Raw genomic sequence first — 23,413 nt, 5'->3', positions numbered from 1 at the left:
ATGATGATGATGATGATGATGATGATGGTGGTGGTGGTGCTGCTGCTGGTGCTGTTGCTGATGAAGACGAAGATGATGATGATGATGATGATGATGGTGGTGGTGGTGGTGCTGCTGCTGCTTGTGCTGTTGCTGATGAAGACGATGAAGAAGATGATGATGATGATGATAATTAGGGTGATGGAGTAACGTGCTGATAAAAGCCTTCCGGCATTGTTTTAAATCATCCTTTTGGTGGTAAATTCTTCAATACTTGCTGTAAGTAAATCAGTTTATTACTACATTCGAATATGAATGTCCTTCAAACTGTTATGGCGTGGATGGTATGGAATCAAAACGTAATCTACTTTAAAATTATGTATTTTACCTGAACATATTTTCGTCGGGATCCCTCCCAAGAGAAAATTACTTTTTGTTTTTGTATTTTTTTTACTGAGGTGAAATACATCTTTCTTCCACCTACTGAAAATTTACTCGCATTTGGATATTAACTATAGTTCATTAGTTTATAACACAATATATTCATTATCAGAGCCATTGAAAAAAAATATCCTTAGATAAATTCGTTGCTTCATGGGCGTACAGATGGGGCTTGGGGACTCGATCTTGCCCCCTCCCAATTTTTCATGGCAAGGAACAAAAGAGAAAAGGAAAGAGAAGGAAAGGGATAAGGGTGAAATATATCATTTTGCAAATATTATGTCGAAATCTATCACAAACTGTCATAACTGAATGCTAAAGTTTTTGCTCGCAACTCAATTTTATGCGATACGCCATATCGAGACCCCTGAATATTTTTTGCTCATTACGCCACTACGTAGCTTCACTCAAGGTCCCTCAGAGCTGTCATCCATTCTGAATCAAAGGCCTTGAAAATGCCTTCGCCGGGAATTGAACCCGGGTCCCTGACACTGAACGCCAATGCCTTAACCACTATCATTTAGAGTGCGCCTTCTAGAGGCACAGAGGAAATTATTACACAGAAGGGGGTGTTATTTTGAATATGTTGAGAATAGACAATGTGTGGATGCGTCGTGGTCTGACTCTCGCCTTTGGAACAGAGGGTCGTGGGGTCGAATCGCAGCCATGGCGTATTTTCCTTCAGCAAGAAAATATCTATTCTGTGCTGCACTCGACCCAGGTGAGGTGAATGGGTACCCGGCAGGAGTAATTCTGAGCGCCGGTGATGGTAGCTCGAGCTAAAGCCGGGGTAATGGCAAAAAGCGCTTTATAAATCCAGCTATTATTAATCATGTCTACAGGTTGGTTTTAAATGACTCTTAGACTTGGCATTGCATATAGTTGAAGAGAGTGCTTTCCACAAAGTAGGAGCACTATTAGCAAAAGCTTTATCACCAAATGAATATTTTTCTGAACAGGATAATAAGACAAAATCTATTACAAAATTTGATTTTTGTTTTGAAAATGTCATTTTGTATAGCTTTCTCTCTTTCCAGCTTTTTAGAATTCTTTCCAGCTTTTTAGAATTCTTTCCATATCCATTTTGTCTGGTCCCCTGTAACTCATGATTATGCCACTGGTCAAGGTATATTCGTAGTATAGGCCTATGTATAGTTTTCTGATATGCAATCGATTAAGGGAAATGCTAAAAATACTCTTACAAATAGAAATATTCAAAACATCTACGGAGGGGATACTAATTATCCTGAATTAAATTACAAAAAGGGGTAACTTGAAATTACACAATAGGTAGGACTACCTCTTTTTTATCCCCTTCGATATCTTTCTCTCTCTTTCTCTTTTGGCTACTCCTTTTCTAATTTTGAAAAAAAATCGTAGGGAGCTTTCCCCTTGCCTTCCTCTTGTGCCACCGGTGTATGATCCGATTTCAATATAAACTATATATATATATATATTGTAAAAGAAATAGGCCTACCAGGAATTATTTTGTCGAGGTCATCGAATCTCGTGTACACCCACTATCATGAATTCATCAGTCAATCCGCTGATAAAAATATTAATTTCATGATCTAGGTCATTGCCCGGGGTTCGCTCGAATTCATGAAAATGGTAGGTGCGAACGAAATCCACCTTTGTGAATTCGAGTCATTTTTTTTATAGGGGGAGGGGAAAAGAGATTATGGGCTTACTCGGGCTTCCACCTGATTTTGTATTATTTTTGTCAATTTCTTTGTATTTATCGATTTCATTTTCTTTATTAGGCCTACATTAAATTTTCCTATACAGAGGCGTCGATCCTGAGGGGCAGGGGGAGGGGGCGATCGCCCCACCAATGAAAATATTGGAGGGCAAACATATCGTTTTGCCCCCCCCCCCCCCCCCAATAATTCCGGATGTACAAAAATAAAATAAGATTGTAATGTTCAGCAAGCGATATTGAGATACACAACTCGTTCTTTATTTCAAATCGTGCTCAAATGTCCGCTTTTCAGATTGGAATATAAAAATTTTCAGCTCGCGCTTCGCGCTCGCATCATTTCTGTAGCGAAAACCCATACTTTTCATGATTAAATAGGGGAATAGAATGTCCCTTTTTCAGTTCTAAACCTCAAAAGAACTCCCGCTTCGATTTGCAATAATCTTTTGTTGGATATAGCTTGTCCTTTATCAAAAACGTCCATTAAACTGTCAATTTTTTCAGATCGAAATATCAAAATTTTCAGCTCGCGATTCGCGCTCGCATCTATTGTTCTTTTAGATACCAATCTTAATGCTTAGAATATCAAGCTTTCAGGTCAGAAATAAAGAGATTTCAGCTCGCTCTCGGCACTCGCATTATCTGTGTAGTGAGATATCCTCCTCGTAAGTTACTACAGTCCTAAACAGGTACCCTTTTCCTGTTTTAAGGTCAGTATACTAAAAAAAATTCGGCTCGCGCTTCGCGCTCGCATTAATTTGTTGGTGAGATACGTGTCTGTATCTCATGAGTCATATTTATATATATGTTTATGCCGTATGTGTGTGTGTAGGTGAGGTTGTTTGTTTTGTACGATCGAGCGCCTTAGGAACGTTGATTCAAGATTTTGCCCGCCCCCCCCCCCCCCAATATGAAAAATGGATCGACGCCCCTGTTCCTATATGTTCATTGTGCCCCTAATTGAGTTTCATTTTCGACAGATATGTTATCAAATTATGATTATCATCATTAGATCTAAAATATTGGCATCTCTCTTTGGAGCTAGGGGCACTATTGCTCTTGTTTTCAAACCAAATCTTTATTACTCCTAGGATCCCTTTTCAGGTACGAGGGCCTTATACTGCATATATCCCAAGCAATCATATCTGCCATAATCATATTCTTCCAATCTGTCCTTTTTTTTCTGGCTGACGGCAAGGCAAATTAATATCTCTATGCCAGGCCCATCATCTGGGTACTTGGATGGTTCTGAAAGGAGACTGGTTCTGAAAGGAGACTTCAGTCCTCTTAATTTGTTATTTAGATCCAATATTTTTAGTACACATGATAAATCCTGGGGAAAAAATATGGTAGGAAACTGCATGAGCAGCCGGTATAGCCTCCGTACCGATCCGATCAGCGAAACGCAAGTACCAAGAATGAATAGGGAAAGACCCTTTAACTCTTTTGACCAATCACAGACCTACACATGAAAGAGTTCGGTGAATTTCGACCAATCACGATAACACACGGGTGTTTACTGCTGACGTAGAGGGCGCTGTGGTATTTTACAAGAAGAAGTGTTTCCGTGTCAAATAATCCTCTTTGACTTGCCACGTACTGCACGTGAAACACGGCTAGTTTTTTCTCCCAGAACACCGACAGACTTTCAGCTCAAAAATGAAGTTTTTAGCTCTTTGCTTTCTTGCCGCGGCATGTGCCGTCCAAGCAGTCGACGTTGAAACCGAGAAAGATGTCGCTGTCTTGACAGGGACTGTCTTCGATGACTTCGTCGCCGAAAATGAATTTGTCCTTGTTGAATTTTGTAAGTTGACCCCACTCTCTTCTCTCAGTCTCAGTCTCACTCTCATTCTCAAATCAACCATCGTCCTATTTCTAATGCATTGACTCTGTATAAGTGTAACGTTAAAAAGTTAGTCATTCCAGTCATTCATTGTTTGATTATTGATCTATGATACAAAGGTATGTTGTAACAATGCTACATATGAATGAATAAGCCAACTAACCGCCTAACGTTATGGTATGCCTAGACAGGAATAACCGTCGTTTCTGTGGATTTATTCAACAATTTCTGACATTTTACTGTAGGGCCTAATCCCCATTTACCGACGGTAGGGTGTACGTGTGGGCTCGCATGTGTTCTCATTCCCTCCCTTTTGTCAATTCACAGTCCAAAGTTTGATGTAATTTTACACATCGAATTTACAATCTAAGGATGTATAAACAACAAACTTTTAAGAATTGATATTTCAATGTTTAAATACTTTAAACGATATAGATGAAAAAGGCATGAAAAATATACTGTACCGATGTTTAATTGGGTTGAACACGATAAAAATGGTCAAAATGGCAGCCAAACTATAAAATATTTACAAACGAACGTCAACAATCACGAATGTGATATCGATATTGCTTTCGATATTATACGATCTGCTCCATATGCGAACGAAACCGAAGATAAACGATACTAGTTATACTAGTACTAGTACTAGTTATAATCGCGATATATCGATTCGAGACATTAGGTTAATAACGATAATGACGTCATTCAAGATGGCAACTTGCAAGAAAAACCGTCAGGTCAGGTGAAAATGTCTTAGATGACAGATTTCTCAATCATCCAGAGGATTTTTTTCAATAACTCCGGCCCAAGGTATGCAATTACTTAAGTTATTTATATTTCCCTGATAATGGAAACCATGAAACTTTCAATTTTGCTTAAAAAACAGTTTTAAATCGCGATCTATAAAACGCTAGTTCACTATACGTTGGCTGTAGGTACGGGGCCCCATCCCCTTCAGTCTATGTATGGTGAGTGGAGCCAACGTAGTTCAGCGGAACAACCAAAATAGAGACTGAAGCTTTTGGTCTATGGTATGCCATGGTTAGGCCTAGACCAAAAGCTTCAGTCTCTGTAGTGTTATGTTGGTTGTTCAGCTGAACTCCGTTGGCTTCACTCACCAAATACAGAGACCGAAGTTCTTCTAGCGCGATCTGTACAGGGGACTCAATGGCCATATGTTTATGTACTTAAGAGCGGATAAAACGGGGAAGTGAATTTGCGCGACAGCCGAGGTAAGTCACTGTTTTTGTTCCTTTTAACTTGATTTTTCTCTGTTTTTTGGCAATTAATGCCAAGACTAAAGAGGGAATATTAATTTGCATTTTGGTCGCGTTAATTTTCAAAAATTTTATTCATTAAAGACAAAAATTGAAGAGCCCCGACGGGGGGATTTTGCATTGCAAGTCCCCTAATGGTGGCTGCACGATAGCGAGCCGTCTGTGTACGAGGAGAAATAAAAATAATAATAAAATGTTAAAAAACTCCTCGAAACAGACGGCTGCCAGCTGTCTAGGTTGTTAGGCCATGATACTAATTTAGGCCCAACCATATAAAAAGTCCATAACGTTACTCGTTAGTTGGCTTAATTTATTCAAAAAATCTATTTAGACCTTCACCTAGTATTAAAGTTAGTTGGCTGGGGCTGCTTGGGGCATCACTATTTTATGTTAAATATGTCATGTTAATTGTTAATGATAATGTTATTTCTCTTCCCCTTTCCTAGGCCTAGGCTTGAGACTAGTGCAAAGTGGAAAGGTTTAAATAAACATCTGTTGGACAAGTTTTGGTGGGGGGATATTTAAAACCTCCATTTCTCAATCAATGCACGTTAACTAGTTTCACAAGTTTAAACTGTCTAGATAATCGTCAATTACCTTAGTAAAGACCAGAAAACGTAGTACAGCCTACTACAGGAGTCGGAGAAGTCCTTCATTTCCGTACCTGAGGCTGAGGTGATGTGTGATGTGATGTGATGAAAGTTGCAAAGACAAATTGTGCTCACCCTGCCCCTGCATGGCCTGCTGTGTGTCATGATTTTCCCCTTTTCGAGGCAATAGATTCGAGCCTTCTCTCTCCATGACCCACTAGCTCCCTCAGCCATGTCTGTTGGAGTGGACGCACAATGTCTCAGGCTGGGAAGCTGGAAGTAAAATTGAAAAAAATATCTCATGGATGGCCAAATCGTGGTTTTGGAACCGCTTTTCATTTAACACAGGGAGCTCTGGCCCGCACAGCGGGCCGGAGCCCAGGGGCTTACCGTGTATTTTACCATACTCACGGGACTAGGGTGATTTATGGTCTAAATATTTCTCCAAATGAATTGTGAAAACAGAAATTATGCACTTACCATGATTATATGGATGAAGGTCTAACGAGTGGCAGTTTCCTGACATCTGGGCACAAACTGGAACCTCAAAAAAACGAAAAGTTCTCTCCTTCTACCCCCGTCTCGATCGGCCATTTTGTTACAATTCATAACAAAAATGGCCGATCGAGACGGGGGTAGAAGGAGAGAACTTTCGTTTTTTGAGGTTCCAGTCTGTGCCCAGATGTCAGGAAACTGCCACTCGTTAGACCTTCATCCATATAATCGTGGTAAGTGCATAATTTCTGTTTTCACAATTCATTTGGAGAAATATTTAGACCATAAATCACCCTAGTCCCGTCAGTATGGTCAAATACACGGTAAGCTCCTGGGCTCCCGCCCGCTGTGCGGGCGGGAGCTCCCTGGGTTACTTTTCAGTGTGATAGAAACCAACAAAATGTATTTAAAAAATCAAGCATTTGTCCCCAAGTCAGAACAAGAGAAAATAAACAAAACATTGCCAACCTTATTTCACCACACAGGGAGTACTTAATAGAGAGCAAGGTTACATCATAACCTTTTTCATTGAATGAGTGGGGTACAGACATGGCTCCTTTATACAGAGTGAATGGTGGAGTATGAAATAAGGATCTAACAAATTAAGTTTGTGACTGAGAAGAGAGTTTCCATTATAACTCACCACATGAATTTTTGAAGATTTGGTCATCTTTGCAATCTAAGGACGAACAACATAACTCGCCACAGTACAAGTCCAGGGTGCAGTTTCACAAAGACTTGTTAAAAATGCAAAAATTTACGATTAGCCAATCAGATTAAAGGATTTAGGTAGCTTTTAATTGCTAAATTGCAAATTTGTTATTATAACAACATTTAGGAAACAGACCCCAGATTTCTACCTTAAGGTAATTATTAACTGGAGCTCTTTTGCAACTTTTGAATTTTGACTTTGGCCTTGTTTATTTCCCCCTGGTCTGCATGGTTCATTCCCTTTTTAAACAGCTATTTTTCATAGCTCCTGTATTGAAAGGATTTTTGTATTTAATTAATGATTGAGTAAATCCGTAATAAATCATGGTATAATGATTAAATAAAAGCCAAACAATGAGGACACCATATGGTTAGGTTCCCAGGCAGCAAACAAAGGCATATTCAGTGTAGAAGCTCCATGTGGGTTCAAGTGGACTTGGATTGTTTGTTGATATCAGAGATGTATTAGAGTATAAAACAAGAGATTGGAAATATGAGTTCACATGTAATTGACCTAATATTTCAATACCCAACATGCTCTTAGGCCTGTATTCTGAAGTCGTGTTTAATTAATAATAAGCTCTGGTTTAAAGTTGTGGTTTACCTATTGATAGCCAATAGTAGCATCTAGGCTTCACCCTAACTTTTTTTCTTGGTGGCCCGATCAGTCCACTAAAATCATCAATTTCATATTTTTGGTGGCCTGCAAGGCAAACATTGTGGGGTAGCATAAATATCTTAACGAGTAGAGTTTCAATGTATGAGCTTATTTTTCTCTCAAATTATTCTTAAATGTTTGAGAAGGATAAATAAGATGGCTTCCTTCACCATTCATGATTTAGGAAAGAGCACAGAAAACATATTACGAAACGTACACAAAATTTTTTGACATTTTTGACTTTCCATAATTTTAACACAGAGTTAGACCATGGTCTACATGTATGTTAAACCTGACTTCAGAATCAGGTCATTAAAGTTTAATAGAACTATTGATAATTGATTGCCTAATCAACAAGTGTCATTTATACTAGACATTTATGACTAATTTTGTTTTACTGTGATTCCTATTCATGTACTATTCATAGGTTCCTGTGTCAGTTCCAAAAATGAATCAACTCCACCAGGCCCCCAAGTTGCAGGCCTAATCAATTTGGTAATGAACTTAGGAAGGCTACACAAAAGGAAAATTATAGGAAATGGAACTTTAAAAAAGGGAAATCGGAAGAGACTGATCAAAAACCACGACTACATGTAGCAATCAAGACTAATCAGTCATTTAACCATACATGTAGGAAGGATTGTGGTTTTCATTGGATAAACTAGACGCTAGACATGTACATGAAAACCAATTAGTGACTTCTGATAGATCTACCATATGGAAAGTAGTTTCACTAAGTTTCATATGACTTATAGTACTTGCCAATGTAGTATTTAGGGTCTAATTGGTAGAGGTTATTGTGTAAACTTTCCAAATGCACTGTACATACCGGTACACTCTAAAAGCGTAATACAGCGATGTATTGTGATGCTGGACTGTACACAACTTTGAAATGTGTGATGTTTGACAAATGAGTCACACTTGACTCTTTCTTTGTGAAACTGGCCCCAAATATGATTGATTGATTGGCTTACACGTATACACTGAAAGATATTGATTGCATACTTCAAGGTTACCACAGCCTGGAAATGCAACCTAATTGAACGACCCTACAACTCATCTGAATTCTGCTGGTCTCCCTCTGATATATATTGTTAAAGCACATCGTAAGCAGGGTTGATATGAATTATGCTCTTCATCTAAATCTTACAAAAATGTGATACGATGTTGATTTTTTTTAGTTGTTCACTTGTGATAATTTAAATGTTGAATTTTCCAATATTTAGTGCCCTCTCTCAAGCATGTTTTTATTTTCTTTGAAAGAAGCCATTTGAAGATTTATCTCAGTCTCACTAGTGTAGTGAGTGGATATCAGAATGCTTCAGACAAATATTTTATCCTGTGGAGAGAGATTTCTAAAATGAAATAAGATACAGTTTATTTTTATCTTGATCGAGTGCCATCTAAACTTTCATGTAAAAACACTCAAACACTTGCGTATTATACTCTATGGGAAAAATGTTTCAGGGGGCATGCACATACAAAAATAAAGTTGGAAGATTCACATATTGGAGGAATTTACCGAAAACTTGTGATAGATTTTTAACCATACCAATTATTATACAACGATGAAAGTAAAGAACTTCCAGTCCTTTCAAACCCGCAAAAGCTACTATGAAAATCCAAGGGTGATCATGCATCAGAGAAAAAAAAAACACAGGGGCTTAGGGCTATTTAACCCCCAAAATATTTGATATAGCCCTGGAAAAAAAAAGGAGATGGGCTTGAAGAAAATGGATTCACTGCAATACTAAAGCTTATCCAATGTTGCAGATTTAGATGGTAGCTTGTAAAAAGTAGACCTATCCAAAAATACAAAATTAATTTGGAGCCTGTCATGCATTCATGGAAAGTTTGTAGACATAAGAATCTTCTAATATATTTCCACACTTCCTGTAACACTCATGAGATTCAAATAAGCTGTTAGAAGAATACTCAAATCATAACAGGCAGTTAATGTTTTGTCAGCTGCTGTCCATTAGATATTGTATCAGTGAGTCATCATTCAGTGAGTAAATGTATGTGTCTGTGATCTCTGAGTATGGAGAAGGTAAAATGTGCCTCACCGTGTTAGATGACATGGATTTACAGAGGCTTACTTTCCTACATGTACCGGAGGAGAATTGGAGCTGTGCACTTCTGAATGAAAGATAGAAAAAAGTTAAGTGTATTTAGATATGGTGGACAACTCCAAAAGAAAATGGCTATTCCTCTGCAAGATCTCAATACCTCCCCCAAAATCTTTGTTACATGTGTTTTGCAAGTTAGTTTTACACAAATTCTTATTGTGACTTGTGTCTAATTGTTGTTGCAGATGCCCCTTGGTGTGGACATTGCAAAACTCTTGAACCAGAATATGCCAATGCTGCCAAACAGCTCAAAGAATCTGAATCAGCCATCAAGCTAGCCAAGGTAGACGCAACAGCGGAGACCAAACTAGCTGGAAAGTATGGAGTCAGGGGGTACCCCACTCTCAAGTTCTTCAGGTCAGGACAGGACAGTGATTATTCAGGTAACGAGAGAACCCTCTTTTATTATTTTTTCCATTATACAACTGACAGAGTGGAGATTGTATAAATGTATTGTCCATCCCTTTCAGGTACCTATTTCATAAAGAATTGCAAGTATGGTAAATTTGCCATTATGGCAACTACCATGGTATCAGGACTCAGCAGCCAATCACAATCAAGGTTTCCGTGGTAGTGCAAAACTTTCTATAAAATTGGCCTTGGTGTGGGGTAAATTATATCTGGTTTTATCTATTTGTTCAAATGATCTTAATATTGTTTAAGTGGCTTTATGAATTACTGGTACCTACTTGTATCGCATGAAAACCATAGTTACAATAAGTGAGAAAAAAACAGAAACAAAACATATTGTCACCATATTTTATTGTGCCTGTTATCTACATGATTTGAGACTAGAAGTTAAAAAAAAAAATCAACTTGTTATCAGGAGACAAGATGCTTCTCTTCTGCTTATAGACAGTTTCCTATAGCTATGACATTTGCTCCGACGACAATTGCTCCTCTGTGAATTCCCACATTAATGGAATGACTACCGTAAGTAACGGTTCCGACGACAATTGCTCCTCTGCGAATTCCCACATTAATGGAATGACTACCGTAAGTAACGGTTCTGACGACAATTGCTCCTCTGCGAATTCCCACATTAATGGAATGACTACCGTAAGTAACGGTGTATTAACCGCACCTTTTTCTCGGCGGGATATAAGCAAAAGTTGGCGGTGCGGTTTATCCACGGTGACGGGTCTGAGCCCGCCCGCGTAACCCCTCCCGAACATGTAAGAAGTCTGCCAGTTCACAACACATCGAGTGGCCGGGCGTAGCCGCCCAGGGCAAGCAATGTCGTTTAGAGGGGTATGAGCCGCGGGTAATGGGAAGCGATTATTACGATCTTAATCAAATAGTGTCCATAACAAATGCACCCACCTTCATGACACTAATTTCGAATTTATTCTCGATTCAAAGCAGCGAAGTTCCCTGGCTAAGTTCAAAGAGACGCCAAGCATTCTCGGTAATAATTTGTCACAGCTGAGCAAGAGCCGAGAGCTAGCTTGCGTTGTATTGTGGTTTTAGTGCGACTTAAGCTGGCACTATTCATTTTAACCCCTCAAAGTCCCATTTCGCGCCAGCTTATTTTTTTCTTTCCTGTTTGCTTTTCATAAGATACCATGTACACCGTGCACCACGTATGAGAGAGACGGCACGAAGCCGTAAAACAACTGGAAAAAATGCAAATTTCTTTGTTTCTTGAACCTTCCTGTAATTCCGTATCCAAAATTCATGCTAAGCCATCGAATGCTAGACTAATTCTGAAAGTGATTGTGAGGTTGTGATGCAAGAAATGTGAAAGACACAGTTCACAATTTGATAAGATGTACTGGTAGTGGTACCGTATCGAAGTTTGCAATGTACATGTACAAGAACGGCAGTGCTGTGTGTGTGTACACTGTGACTGTGAGGTGAGCGAGTGTGTAAGTGGCCAATATTGTTGGGACCTTTCTTTCTTGCTAACATTTGTAGATGAATTGATCAAGAACAGCAGATTTCCGCATACCGGTAATCTTTGAATACTTTGAAATCTTTAACTTAGTTTTTGTTTCTTCGTACCTCAAATATGCATGTAAATGTGAGAAGGATTTTTTTTTTTTTTTTTTTTTTTTTTTTTTTTTTAGTCCAAAGTTGGGGGTGCGGTTAATACACGGATGCGGTTAATACACCGTTACTTACGGTAATTTCAACTCTGGAATTAACACTATGTATAGTCCTAAACCTAACATTAAACCCTATTGCAATCCTAACCCTATATCTTAGATGAAATTAAGATTGGAGAAATTGTCGCCGGAGAAAATGTTGTGTCACCGCTGGATCATGTTAAAAGCTAATGGAAACTAAAATTCTTGTTCAGTGGTGATAAAATAATTAACCCTGGTCAATCTCAGTGGGTAATTTCCTTTTGAGTATGCTACAAGGTCTCTTCATATTCTTGAAGCAAACGGTCATTTTCACTGACTTATTGCTCTGAGCCAATCAGATGCAAGGATTTCAGTTGTCAATGAAAATCACTTTGTTTCTCATGAAATGTTCACAAGGTCTCTCCCTCTTCATGTCTTATCTGGTGTGCAGGAGGAAGAACAGCTAAAGAGATTGTTTTATGGTTGATCAAAAAAACTGGACCTCCAGCACAGACACTTGCATCTGTTGAGGAAGCAGAGGCTCTCCTTGAGAATAAGGACGTTGCTGTCATCGGTTTCTTCAAAGAAACTCCCAAGGTCAGTCCATTCTCAAACAATGAATACAGTCCGACCTCTCTTATCCGGACACGTTGGGACCAGCACCAATCCGGATTAGGGATTTATCCGGATCTTGGAGACCCAATATTGAATACATGCAGCTGCTGCCTCCCCGGCCCAACGGCGGTAGCTACACGTTATCTATTGTAGTGGGCGTACAGAAAGTATTCACTTCAGTGTCAGTGCAAATTGTAGGCAGTATTTTTACGGAAATTAAATCGATCGATGACCAAAACTGTTGGATAATTTACCTGCTAAAATAATTGAGGTATACATCAAGCATACCTAGAAAGACAGAGAAAGACTCAATGAAACTAAGTTTTACAATTAGATCATCGCGGCTGGTATCGCAGCTTTGCAATGTCAGCCATTGTTATACTGACTGTAGGCTCAAACATGATAGATGGCGCTGTCCGTATTGAGGCCTAGCGTAAGCTAGCGAGACATGCGTTGTTTTTCCCGGGAAACAAAAAGAACGAGATGAAATATTTGCGCTGCGCCCTGATTTACTTGAAAATTATCCTGCCTAAGTTCTTTCAGTGATTTGGGTGAGATATTTTCATGAAAATTATAGTTGTTGTAGGTAGACTATATTGGAAAATATATGTAATCAAAGTGAGTTTGGGTATAGGATTGAGTTTAGATTGAAATCTCAACAAAAAAAAAATCTCGGCAAGTGTGCGTCCGGATAATAGAGAGATCCGGATAAGGGGAGGCCGGATAAGAGAGGTCGGACTGTACCATTGTTTGATATGAATGTGATGCATAGCTGCCATTGTGATATCTTTTTATTTATTTTTTTTTCTGTACATATGTAAGAGGTCCATTTGATGAACCAATTCTTGAAGCAGTTGTGATTGTTAGTAAGGGGATCTGCAGGATTTTTCCCCCATTTAAACTTGAAACAAGTGGAAAAAGGATTAGTCTCAAGGCCATCAATGACTGTGGCTGTGGATACCCTGTCGATGGGCCTCGATGCCAATTGGCTTTAGATATTTATTATGCCCTTTTTTTATAGAATATGCCCTGTGGACATATGGTCATGCCCTAAAAATGTTAAAAAAAATAAGGCCTGATAAATTGTCCTGGTAGCGTTTAATAAAGCTATTTGTAGTTATGCACATTTTTACCCATTTTGGCGACCTCTTCCTTCAGACTAAATGAGATGCCCCAATCATTCCCGTTTCAAGAAGTGAAACACCAATAAACCTTGTCAAATTTTGACATCTTTTAGAATTGAATTCTGAAAAGTAAAGTTATGTCAGCAAGGGTCTGTTTCAGTAACGAGTTACAACTATTGTAACTTTGCCATTTCCGTAACTATTGTATCATGAAAACCTTCATTGTTAATTGGCAGTAGTGTCCTGTTACCATGGTAGTTGCTATAATGGCAGAGTTACAGTTGTTTTATCTGTTTATGAAATCCCCCCCCCCCCCCCATTACATGAGGGGGTCTTGGGTGTCCAGATAACATTTTGGTATTTTATTATGAAAGCAAGCTTTTAAATATCACTTGCTGTTGATAGTTTATACTTGGGTGTACTATTAATTTTACAGGCATTCCTGGATGTTGCTATTAGCATGGATGATGTACCATTCGCAGTCACATCTGAAGATGCTGTGATGTCAAAATACGAAGCACAAGATGGAAGCATTGTTCTTTTCAAAAAGGTGAATCATCACAAGAGAATCAACCTGTTATCCAGCAATGGTTTTTTCTCAAAATGGAGATTATTTTCTTTCAATTTTGTTATTGATGCAGATTTTTTTTTAAATCCTCTAATTTAATGTAGAGACCACAATTGGCTTTGTTTTGAAAAGTTAATGAAATTTGATTTTGTTGTACCAGCATTTATTTTTTATCATTGTTTTTATATATACATTTCTTTATTTCTTTTCTTTTTTTTGTTATATTTTATTTTATTTTGGGCCCGGGGGTATGAAAAGAGGAATTACATTGGGACTGTGGGACATACATCACCTTATCATGATTACAGCTTAATTGATATACAAATATTCGATATGATATACAGCCCTATTCTGCATCATGTGTTAGTGACAAATACTTTTGTTTTGTGTAACAATTTTGAAAAGGGGTATGAAAAATTGAAGCAATCACCCCCCCCCCCCCATGAATAAGTCTGTAAACTGTCTCACAGTGATAAGAACAATGAGGACATTTGTATTGTAGATATTTAAACAAAAAATCTATTTCTTTTACAGTTTGATGAGCTTAAGAATGTGTTTGAAGGTGAGCTAACACAAGACGAATTGACCAGCTTTGTCACAAAGAACAGCCTTCCACTTGTTGTTGAGTTTGGTGAAGAGGTAAGTCTCACTAAGGACATTCACCCACAAGGTCATCACCAGTGTAGGAAATACATGATGGGCGATCTCACCCTCATGACGGCCCAAACCGCCCCTTAATTTCCCCCAAATGCATACTTTGGGGTGACCATTCTTTTTAAGGTTACCCCAAGATCTGTTCCAAACAATATTATTACTAAGCAAGATTATTTAGAAAATCAATTTCTAAGTGTGGTAGAGGAATAATATTTGCTTTTACTGCACAATAACCTTTTACCCCCAAAATGTAGCCCTTCAAATGAAAGAAATAGCCCCCAAAATTCTGCAATCGCCCCAATGTGGAAAAGAAAAATAGTCCATAAAAATAAAAATTATTTCTTACACTGGTCATCACATAAGGGATGGTCTGTAATAGCCTACTGTAGAAGAGATTATTGGTCTTGATTAAATATTCTTATGGTAAAACAATTGAATATATCTTTTGAATGTTGGTGTGGATATTGTAATGGTCGGATTAGGTTTTATATTTTGCTTTATATCTATATAGTGAGCAGGATTTAGGGGAGAAGAGGAAGTGAAATGAAATCCCTTCCTTTCCATTTCTCTCTTTCCTTCCCTCTCCTTTCATTTCCAATATTGGAAGAAAAGGTTTCTATCTATAGAAGATTTTTGAACAGTTTCCTTTCATGGTAGTGAGTAACATCAGGGTTAAAATTCAATCCAAAGCCATTGAAGGCTATAATTGCTGTGGGTGCCCTTATTTTCCCTTCTGTGCTATTATATAGAAATATGCCCTGAAGAAATGTGGCAATGCACGGATATACGAATTAAATTAATATAACATCAAATATGTCATATTGTTATTTCATATGTTTCATGCAATTGTGTATAATTGATCTGCTAAACCCCCAAATGTAAATATATCCCATTGATCCTTTTATTATTGCAGACTGCCAGCAAGATCTTTGGTGGAGAGATCAAAATCCACAACCTACTCTTCGTCAAGAAGGACGCCGATGATTTCAAGACCATCTACGATCAATTTTATGCCGCTGCTACCACCTTCAAAGGAAAGGTGAGTGTGTGAAAATGGTAATAATATCTTCTGCCCCCCCCCCCCCCCCCCGAGGACAAACAATAAAAACCTATACATCAAAGCATGATAAATCATTGATTATGGTCTGATGCACAGGTTTCCCATTGTTCTACCCTTCACTGTGATTTCATCTAAAACTACTCTCGAGAGTACTGAAGTGATGACGTCATAAAAACCCTGTTTGCATTTCAGCATTTTATACCATATTTTGGTAGAGCATGATGGAAAACACCCACAACTTATATTTGGTAGGAATCAGTCCATGGGGGCCCAATTAATTACCTAATTACCTATTAATATTCTCCTTAACATCACTATCTACTTTAACAAAAGAGTACTTACATGTAAATCCTACTTATTATTCAAGATGGTCTTTGGTATAATAGCTAAGATAGTCTTACATATAAATGTTCTACTGAGCATCACTGTTTACTTTAACAAAAGAATAGTTAAATCCTACTTATTATTTAAGATGGTCTTTGGATAAAGATAGTCCTAACTGTTCATATTTCCCTGCACAATGTCTTATTTGTCACTATATTTCTTTATCACCAGGTTCTGTTTGTGCTTATTGATGCTGCTGCTGAAGCTAACTCCAGGATCCTAGAATACTTTGGTCTTGGTGATGATGAGGTCCCAACCGTCCGTCTCATCACCCTTGATGGAGACATGAAGAAATACAAACCTGCTATAACTGAACTCACCACAGAAACACTCACTCAGTTTGTAAATGACTTCCAAGATGGAAAACTCAAGGTGAGTTAATAGCCACGTAATGAAAACATTTATTATACTTGATGATTTATAGCGCTATTAAAAGTGTTCTTCAATAATGCAGCATAATTACCCTGGCTTTATAGCACTGCAGCTTTTAATGCTTCAGGGTTTCAAGGAATTGCCAGGTACCTGTTTATCTCACCTGGGTTGGGTGCAGCTTAATGTGGATACATTTCTTGCTGAAGGAAAACCCACCATAGCCATTTCTTGCTCATCTTCCGGATAAGAAAGTGAGAGAAGACATTTTCTAAAGGGAATTTGATTTAGATTCTTTTATACAGTGTGTATCAAAAAAAAGTTTACACTTTGAAAAAGCCTTGGGAAATTAAAAAATATACAACATGTGGGTAAGTTTTTTCACATGTATTCTTGGGTTTGGGTCTCATCTATCCAATGAAAGTAAAAGTTTTGACAGAATGTTACACTTGAGTGAGCACTGTCCATTTTTGTAAAGCTCGCAGAAATCTGTTTGCGCAGAAATGCTAATTTTCATGTTGTTTTAAGGAGAAAGGGTGAAATCAATCTTACCCCGCGAAACATTTCTCATACATCTCCCTTGCACTTTTAGTCAATTGAAATAAAACGGATACATTCAAGCATTTTGTAACTATTTTGCCACCCAAATTTAAATTTCAACACTTAGTAAGCAGAACCTTTACCCTTTTTGTGCCAGCTGGATCTGAGGACATAACTGAATCTGAACAAAAGTTTATATCAGACATCTCCAGCATTTTTTCACTAAGTTTTTATCATTTAAAGTGGGTTTACATTTCATTTTTCATTTAATACTTGTTCCTCCACACTTTTTCAAAGCTTGACAATGATTAACAATTTGCAAATCAAGCCTAAGCCATTTCATGTAAATCACAGCTCAGTGTAAAGCAAGTATCGTCACGATGGCCTCGATGTTTAGGGGAGTGGGGTGGGGCGCAATGCACTCTTCAAAGTGTTTTGGGCAAGGAAACTAGTTAAAAAAGGTACAAGATATCTTCAAATCAATTTTACTAGCTAAATTACACGTGTTCTTCATGATGAAGGTCTACTTTTATTCGCATAACTATTTCAAAGTTCTGCGCAAATCATTTTTCACTAATTTTTCAAAAGTAAATGGTGCTCACTCAAGCGGAAATATTTTTTGACAGTTATATCGTCATTTGCTTAAATGGATGTACCAATGTTAAAATGTTTCCTAACCTCATTCTCATACAATGCTTCAAGGCATCATGATAGAATCAGAAGGATTGATAAGGGGGGTTGAATGAAAACTTACAATTTTAACATAATGACTTTCATTGTTTGTTTGTTTGACAGGCTCATTTGATGTCAGAGTCTGTCCCAGAAGACTGGAATACCAACCCAGTAACTATTCTTGTTGGAGAAAACTTTGCCGAAGTAGCCCTTGATCCTGCTAAAGATGTTTTAGTTGAATTTTGTGAGTATCTTTATGCTGCTTGCTTTGTTTAGTGGGGGGAAAAAAGATATAAACATCTTCAAGTTACACTCTAATTGTCATTATATAGGTGTCCTTTTAGTTCTATCTGTGCTTTAAGTTGCGATTCCGCAGTGGACTAACCAAGATTTGGATAGAAACAAATCAATATGGCTGTGTCTAGGCACCAATAAATTCAAGCAAGAACAATGAGAAAGTCTCGCTTGGCACTATTATTCCCATAGCCCTATTTTGTTGGTTTGGAAATATAGTTATCAAGTGAAAGTTTTGATATATTGATCTAGATAAGGAAATAAGTCCTAAAAGTGATTGACATTAATAGTCTTTGGTGACACTGAATTTCTTTATTTCATTGCTCCACTAGTCATCGCCGATTAATAAGGGGTGGTCGCTGGCATGGGCAGCGGATTATCTTGTGTATTTTTTTTTGGGGGGGGGGTTGCAACAGTAGATGGCCCCCCTAATGAACTAAGGATAATCCTCACTGCCCATGGTCAATGGAAAAAAAGAAATCTTAATGACATGGCCTTAATTTAAAAAATAATGCAGATACACACTTAACAGGCATATTTTCCCGACTAAATTTTCTAATTTTTTTTTTTAGATATACTTTGCCCCAAAACATTCTCATGCTGTTTTTTACTGCTTTTTATACGATTAAACTATTTTGCAGACTCGCCTTGAAAAATCACTTTTGATTTCTTTACTATATAAGAGCTTGTAACAGCGAACAGGGCGCCTCGGACTTCGTCGGTGACTTAGCGACCCTTGGCTATTTTCCAGATTTTTCTTCAAGAGAATATCATGTCTGACGTAACAAGAAAATAAAGAAATAGAAACCATTTTTTTTTCTTTCCTAGATGCCCCATGGTGTGGACACTGTAAACAGCTTGCCCCTATTTACGAAGAGCTCGGAGAACATTTCAAAGATAATGAAAATGTAGTTATTGCCAAGATGGATTCAACTAAAAATGAAGTAGAAGAAGCTACTGTCCGTAGCTTCCCCACAATCAAGTTCTGGAAGAAAGAAACTAATGAGGTGAGTACTATATCCAGGGGAGCATTATTTGCACTGACCATTGTTATAAGCTACTGCAAATCCTTGCATCTGATTTGGCTTAGAGCAAATTAGGTGAAAATCACTGACCAAAAGCTTCTTATGAAACGCGTACCAAAAGGTTGTAATCTAGGGAAATTGATAGATGATATCTGCAGCTTATTTGTATGCCTGTGTAGTATGCCTTGCAATGGAATCTGATAACCCATTGCTGGAACCCTCCTCAGGGAGTGGAGAAAGTACCTCCATTGTGTGCAAGCAAGTAGAATCCTATGACTGGGATGATAGTATCTGTAAAGGGATAAGAGATGTTCCGATGTAAAAGCGCTAAATAAAATACAATATTATTACTAGTAGCAACGAGTGCAGAGAAATTGTATCAGGGAAAATATCTTTATTTGTTTCTGAGATGAGTAGATGTATTAAGCGAGGGTGATATTTGTATATGAAAAGAAATGTTGGTTTTTCCCTCATAAATTTTCCAATTGAAAATCATGTTAATCGTAATAATTGTTTTTTAAATATTTGTCAGTGTATACTTCAATACTTTGATGACATGAACTCGCTGTGGACCATATTGTTTAGAATTGTGATTTTGTGACTAATAGCCAATCTTAATGATATATTATTTGCTTACAATAATCTCTCATTTTTATACTTGTCCCCTGATTTTTCATTTTCTTTTTATGTCATGATCATGCTTTCTTCTTTTTAATGTCGCATAAAAAGATTGTACAGCTATTTCTTATTTCAATTCCTTTTCATATTTGTGTGTTTGGCTTTTTTTCCACTAGGTTATTGATTATAGTGGCGATAGAACGTTGGAGGCAATGAAACAGTTTGTCGAGTCAGGCGGTGAAATTGTTGTAAGTGTAAACATCTCTTCTATATTACTTGTAGGGACAGAAGGAAAAATATTTATCTTAAGTTTGTCGCATATAGCATAGTCAATTAATGAATGATATATGTATGATTGTTCTATTGGAAAATTACACTCGTACCCATTATCAGGCAAATTTCATTCTACATTGATAAACTGTAGTTTAAACAATTATGGCTTTCTTGAATAATTGAATTTACATTCAGTAGAAAATTTAACTTTGAAAAAATGTTTGTATTAATTATATGGCATCGTTGAAAGCAAAGGTGATTGATCACTTCGTGTATGAGCATTGTTATCAAAAAGGCCAACAAACTTGTGCTTGTGTTGATTAAAGCCCGCCCATCAAGCCGTAAAAAGCTTTATGTACTATTTACGGCTCAGGTACTATTCCCTGCTTGTAACCTCGGATGTTCGGATTCGTGACATCTTTGTCCAATTTCGTTACATTGGTTGTAACCATCTTTGGACACATGACGGGGTTTAGACCAATCGCTTGATCAGATTATTATTGTAACGGGTATATTTATTTTGTTTTGTTTTGGTTAGGCCGATGTTGAAGATGAGGACATGGAGGAGGAAGAGGATGAGGAGGTTCCCCAGGACGATCAAGCCAAGGATGAACTTTAAACAAACATAGTCACTTTTAGTCATTTTTATTTTCATTGAATAGGTTCAATAGGCTTTTAGCTTCTGTGTCCATCCCAAGTCTGCTGCCTAATGCTTTCATAGACCAACAATACAAACCATAGAATCAACTTCCGCAACATCATTTCATTTCATGTGAAAACCTTGATTTTGTTGAAAGGTTTATTTTGCTTCTGTTTATATATATATATATGTGTGGGTGTGGAGAAGGAAAAAAAGACAATATGGGTGAATTATCAAAATGTAAAACATGTGTTTTGTGAGCATCTTTGTTGTTAATAGAGGATCGTAGTTAGATAGCAATGGGACTTAGATAGATGTCATGTCAGTAAGCACTTGCAGATTGTGCTGGGTTCAGCTATATAATCATGTTAATGATATGTTTATAATTTGCCCTAAGAAGTGGTCATTGGTAATGGTTTATATGGAATACATATACATACTAGAATGTGTGCTTCCGTTGAGAAATGATTGATGTGGTACGATTGTTGGCATGCAATATGTGTCTTGTTTTTATTGTGTTGTATTGTTTCATTTGATTTGTTTTTTTTTTAAGTAGTAAACCTTGCATCACATGCTTGAATAACAGGTACAGACTTGGGATGGAACACACCTTCTATCCTTCATAGATAAAATATTCTGCTTCTTTTCAATCAGTCTTCATCCCAAAGTCATTCCATCTTAGGTTCTTTTGTCATTAGAGTAACATTTCAATGAATAGGCGGTTTGTTCTCGCATGCCTCAACTGCAACTTGGGTATAACGAGCATGTTCTATCTAGGTCATGTTTCATAAAGCTTGTTATGACAGGAACTTTGCTATACCAGTTAAAAGCCACCGAAATCATTTGATTTGATTGGCTGGTAGTGAACTTGTTATAGAATTGTGCATTTGTTATGATAACAACAAGTCTTTATGAAACGGGACCTTAGTTAGACTTTGTTCACTGAGGGACTTTCTGCCACTAGCAGGTGTTATGGGCTTTTACATGCATTTGTAATGGCAAATAAAATGAGTATGAGGCACAACAAGTCCCTTATTGAAATTGATATTAACACCTGCTTTAAATTCTAGCAAGAATAATTATGCTGAAAACCTTATTTTGGGGTTTATTTCGGGGAGGGGTTTTCCCATCATTCTTGTGGCATTAATTTTATTTCATATCTATCAGGTGGAGTACTAACTATTAGATGAGATATTTCTATAAAATCAATCACAGTGCCTATTGGTGTAAGAATCCTTATTCACACACAGCATCTGGGCTCTGTAATCCAAGCTTGCAAATGAAAACAAGTTTTGTTGCAAGGAAACCACATAAAACTATTAAAGGGTGCATGTTGAAAGGGGTTGAAAACCACAAGGGATCGTCTCAATTTGTTTCACTTTCACAGCATAATAAGATGTAGAATTGTGAAGTGGTGCTTGCATCGCAGTTCACATAAAACATTTTAAGTGTGTTTATCTAATGTATTGAATAGCTGTATGATCTGTTTTATCATTAATGACATTTAATTCATTAGTATTAACTCTGACCATGTAGCATATCTTAGGCCATAGACCATTCTTGTGCGTATAAATGTGCCCTTTCTAGATGATTTTCTTCCATTTTGATCAATACGATTTAGCACGCCTGATGCTGTGTGTGAACAATGTCAATACTCATTTTTATTTCTGTTAGAAGATACTAACACCTCATGCATGTTGATCAGTATTCACATAATTTGTCCAGATATTATTTTGGTTAGGATCATTGTCACGCTGCCATTACTTGCGAAAAAATGAGTAGAAAGTAATTTATGCATTCTTAAAGGAACACAAATGTTAATTCTGAGAAGGTTGTTACCTTTAGAGAGATATAAGTGATTTTCAGAATATATTGTGATGAATCATACTCTTCCTTTACCTTTAAAGTAGTGTAAATTGAAGTAATCTTTATTTAAAACAAATATATATATATATTTAATTTGTGTGTAGTTCATTGTGACGACACTGCTTCAAAGCTGTTTTATGCAGTTTCAAAAGGGGCAAACACTGCCCCATGTATCATGCAAGTTTTACATACCAAGTATGTTTCCTAAACATTTTATATTTCATGACTTGATATAGTTATGTATCATGTTTCCTTTTTGAAAGTTCATCGCCTTTCCTTTGAAAGGAGGACTTCCCTTCGGTTTCTTTTTTTGAAACATTTTTATCTTCTGTGTTTTGTTCATAAGGGTCATTCTTGGTTTGATTACCTCCCTAATAAAAAAAAAAGTAAAATTTAATTTATTGCTTTCATTGTGTTTTGTGAGTTGTTGGTGTTCATTGGAATTATATCTCCCTGATCTCATCCAATAATTTGAAGATAGATGCATGTTGTGGTATTGTAAAGAGAGTTCCAACAGAATTCAATAAAATAACCACCGAAGTGTTTGTGTGAATGTATGTGCCAATTGGCTTTCTGGTAGAAAATATGCAATCGCTTTGAAATGGAACAAATAAGCATGACATGCCAGCCTGATGTTGTGTCTTTTTCCAAGCAATGAAAATACTCTGTTCCACATGTGCTCATCTCTGTCTACAATCTTCATTGTGATGATTTTCAACTTCAATGTCATAATTTCACAGTATTCTGTTTATGTATAAAATGAACTTCTCGTTGTTTGACGGTATGGTGACAGTTGACCTTAATTTTAAAGACTCTTCTT

The 23,413-nt window shown here is 37.2% G+C and overlaps 1 protein-coding gene across 1 annotated transcript; it reads left to right on the top strand.

Annotated features, from left to right (window-relative positions):
• Positions 1–3,290: 3,290 nt before the first annotated feature.
• Positions 3,291–22,990, top strand: LOC129269539 (protein disulfide-isomerase-like). The gene is made up of 11 exons (XM_054907054.2): positions 3,291–3,923; positions 10,008–10,205; positions 12,343–12,488; positions 14,067–14,180; positions 14,733–14,837; positions 15,766–15,891; positions 16,468–16,668; positions 18,001–18,121; positions 19,000–19,178; positions 19,991–20,062; positions 20,626–22,990. Exons 1-11 carry the CDS (start codon positions 3,779–3,781, stop codon positions 20,704–20,706), a joined length of 1,488 nt encoding a protein of 495 aa, XP_054763029.2. The 5' UTR covers positions 3,291–3,778; the 3' UTR covers positions 20,707–22,990.
• Positions 22,991–23,413: the final 423 nt, after the last annotated feature.

Source organism: Lytechinus pictus, chromosome 10 (genome assembly GCF_037042905.1).
Source record: "Lytechinus pictus isolate F3 Inbred chromosome 10, Lp3.0, whole genome shotgun sequence".
Classification (NCBI taxonomy): domain Eukaryota; kingdom Metazoa; phylum Echinodermata; class Echinoidea; order Temnopleuroida; family Toxopneustidae; genus Lytechinus; species Lytechinus pictus.
The sequence above is the reverse complement of the archived record's forward strand: the minus strand, read 5'-3'. Positions and strand labels throughout refer to the sequence as shown.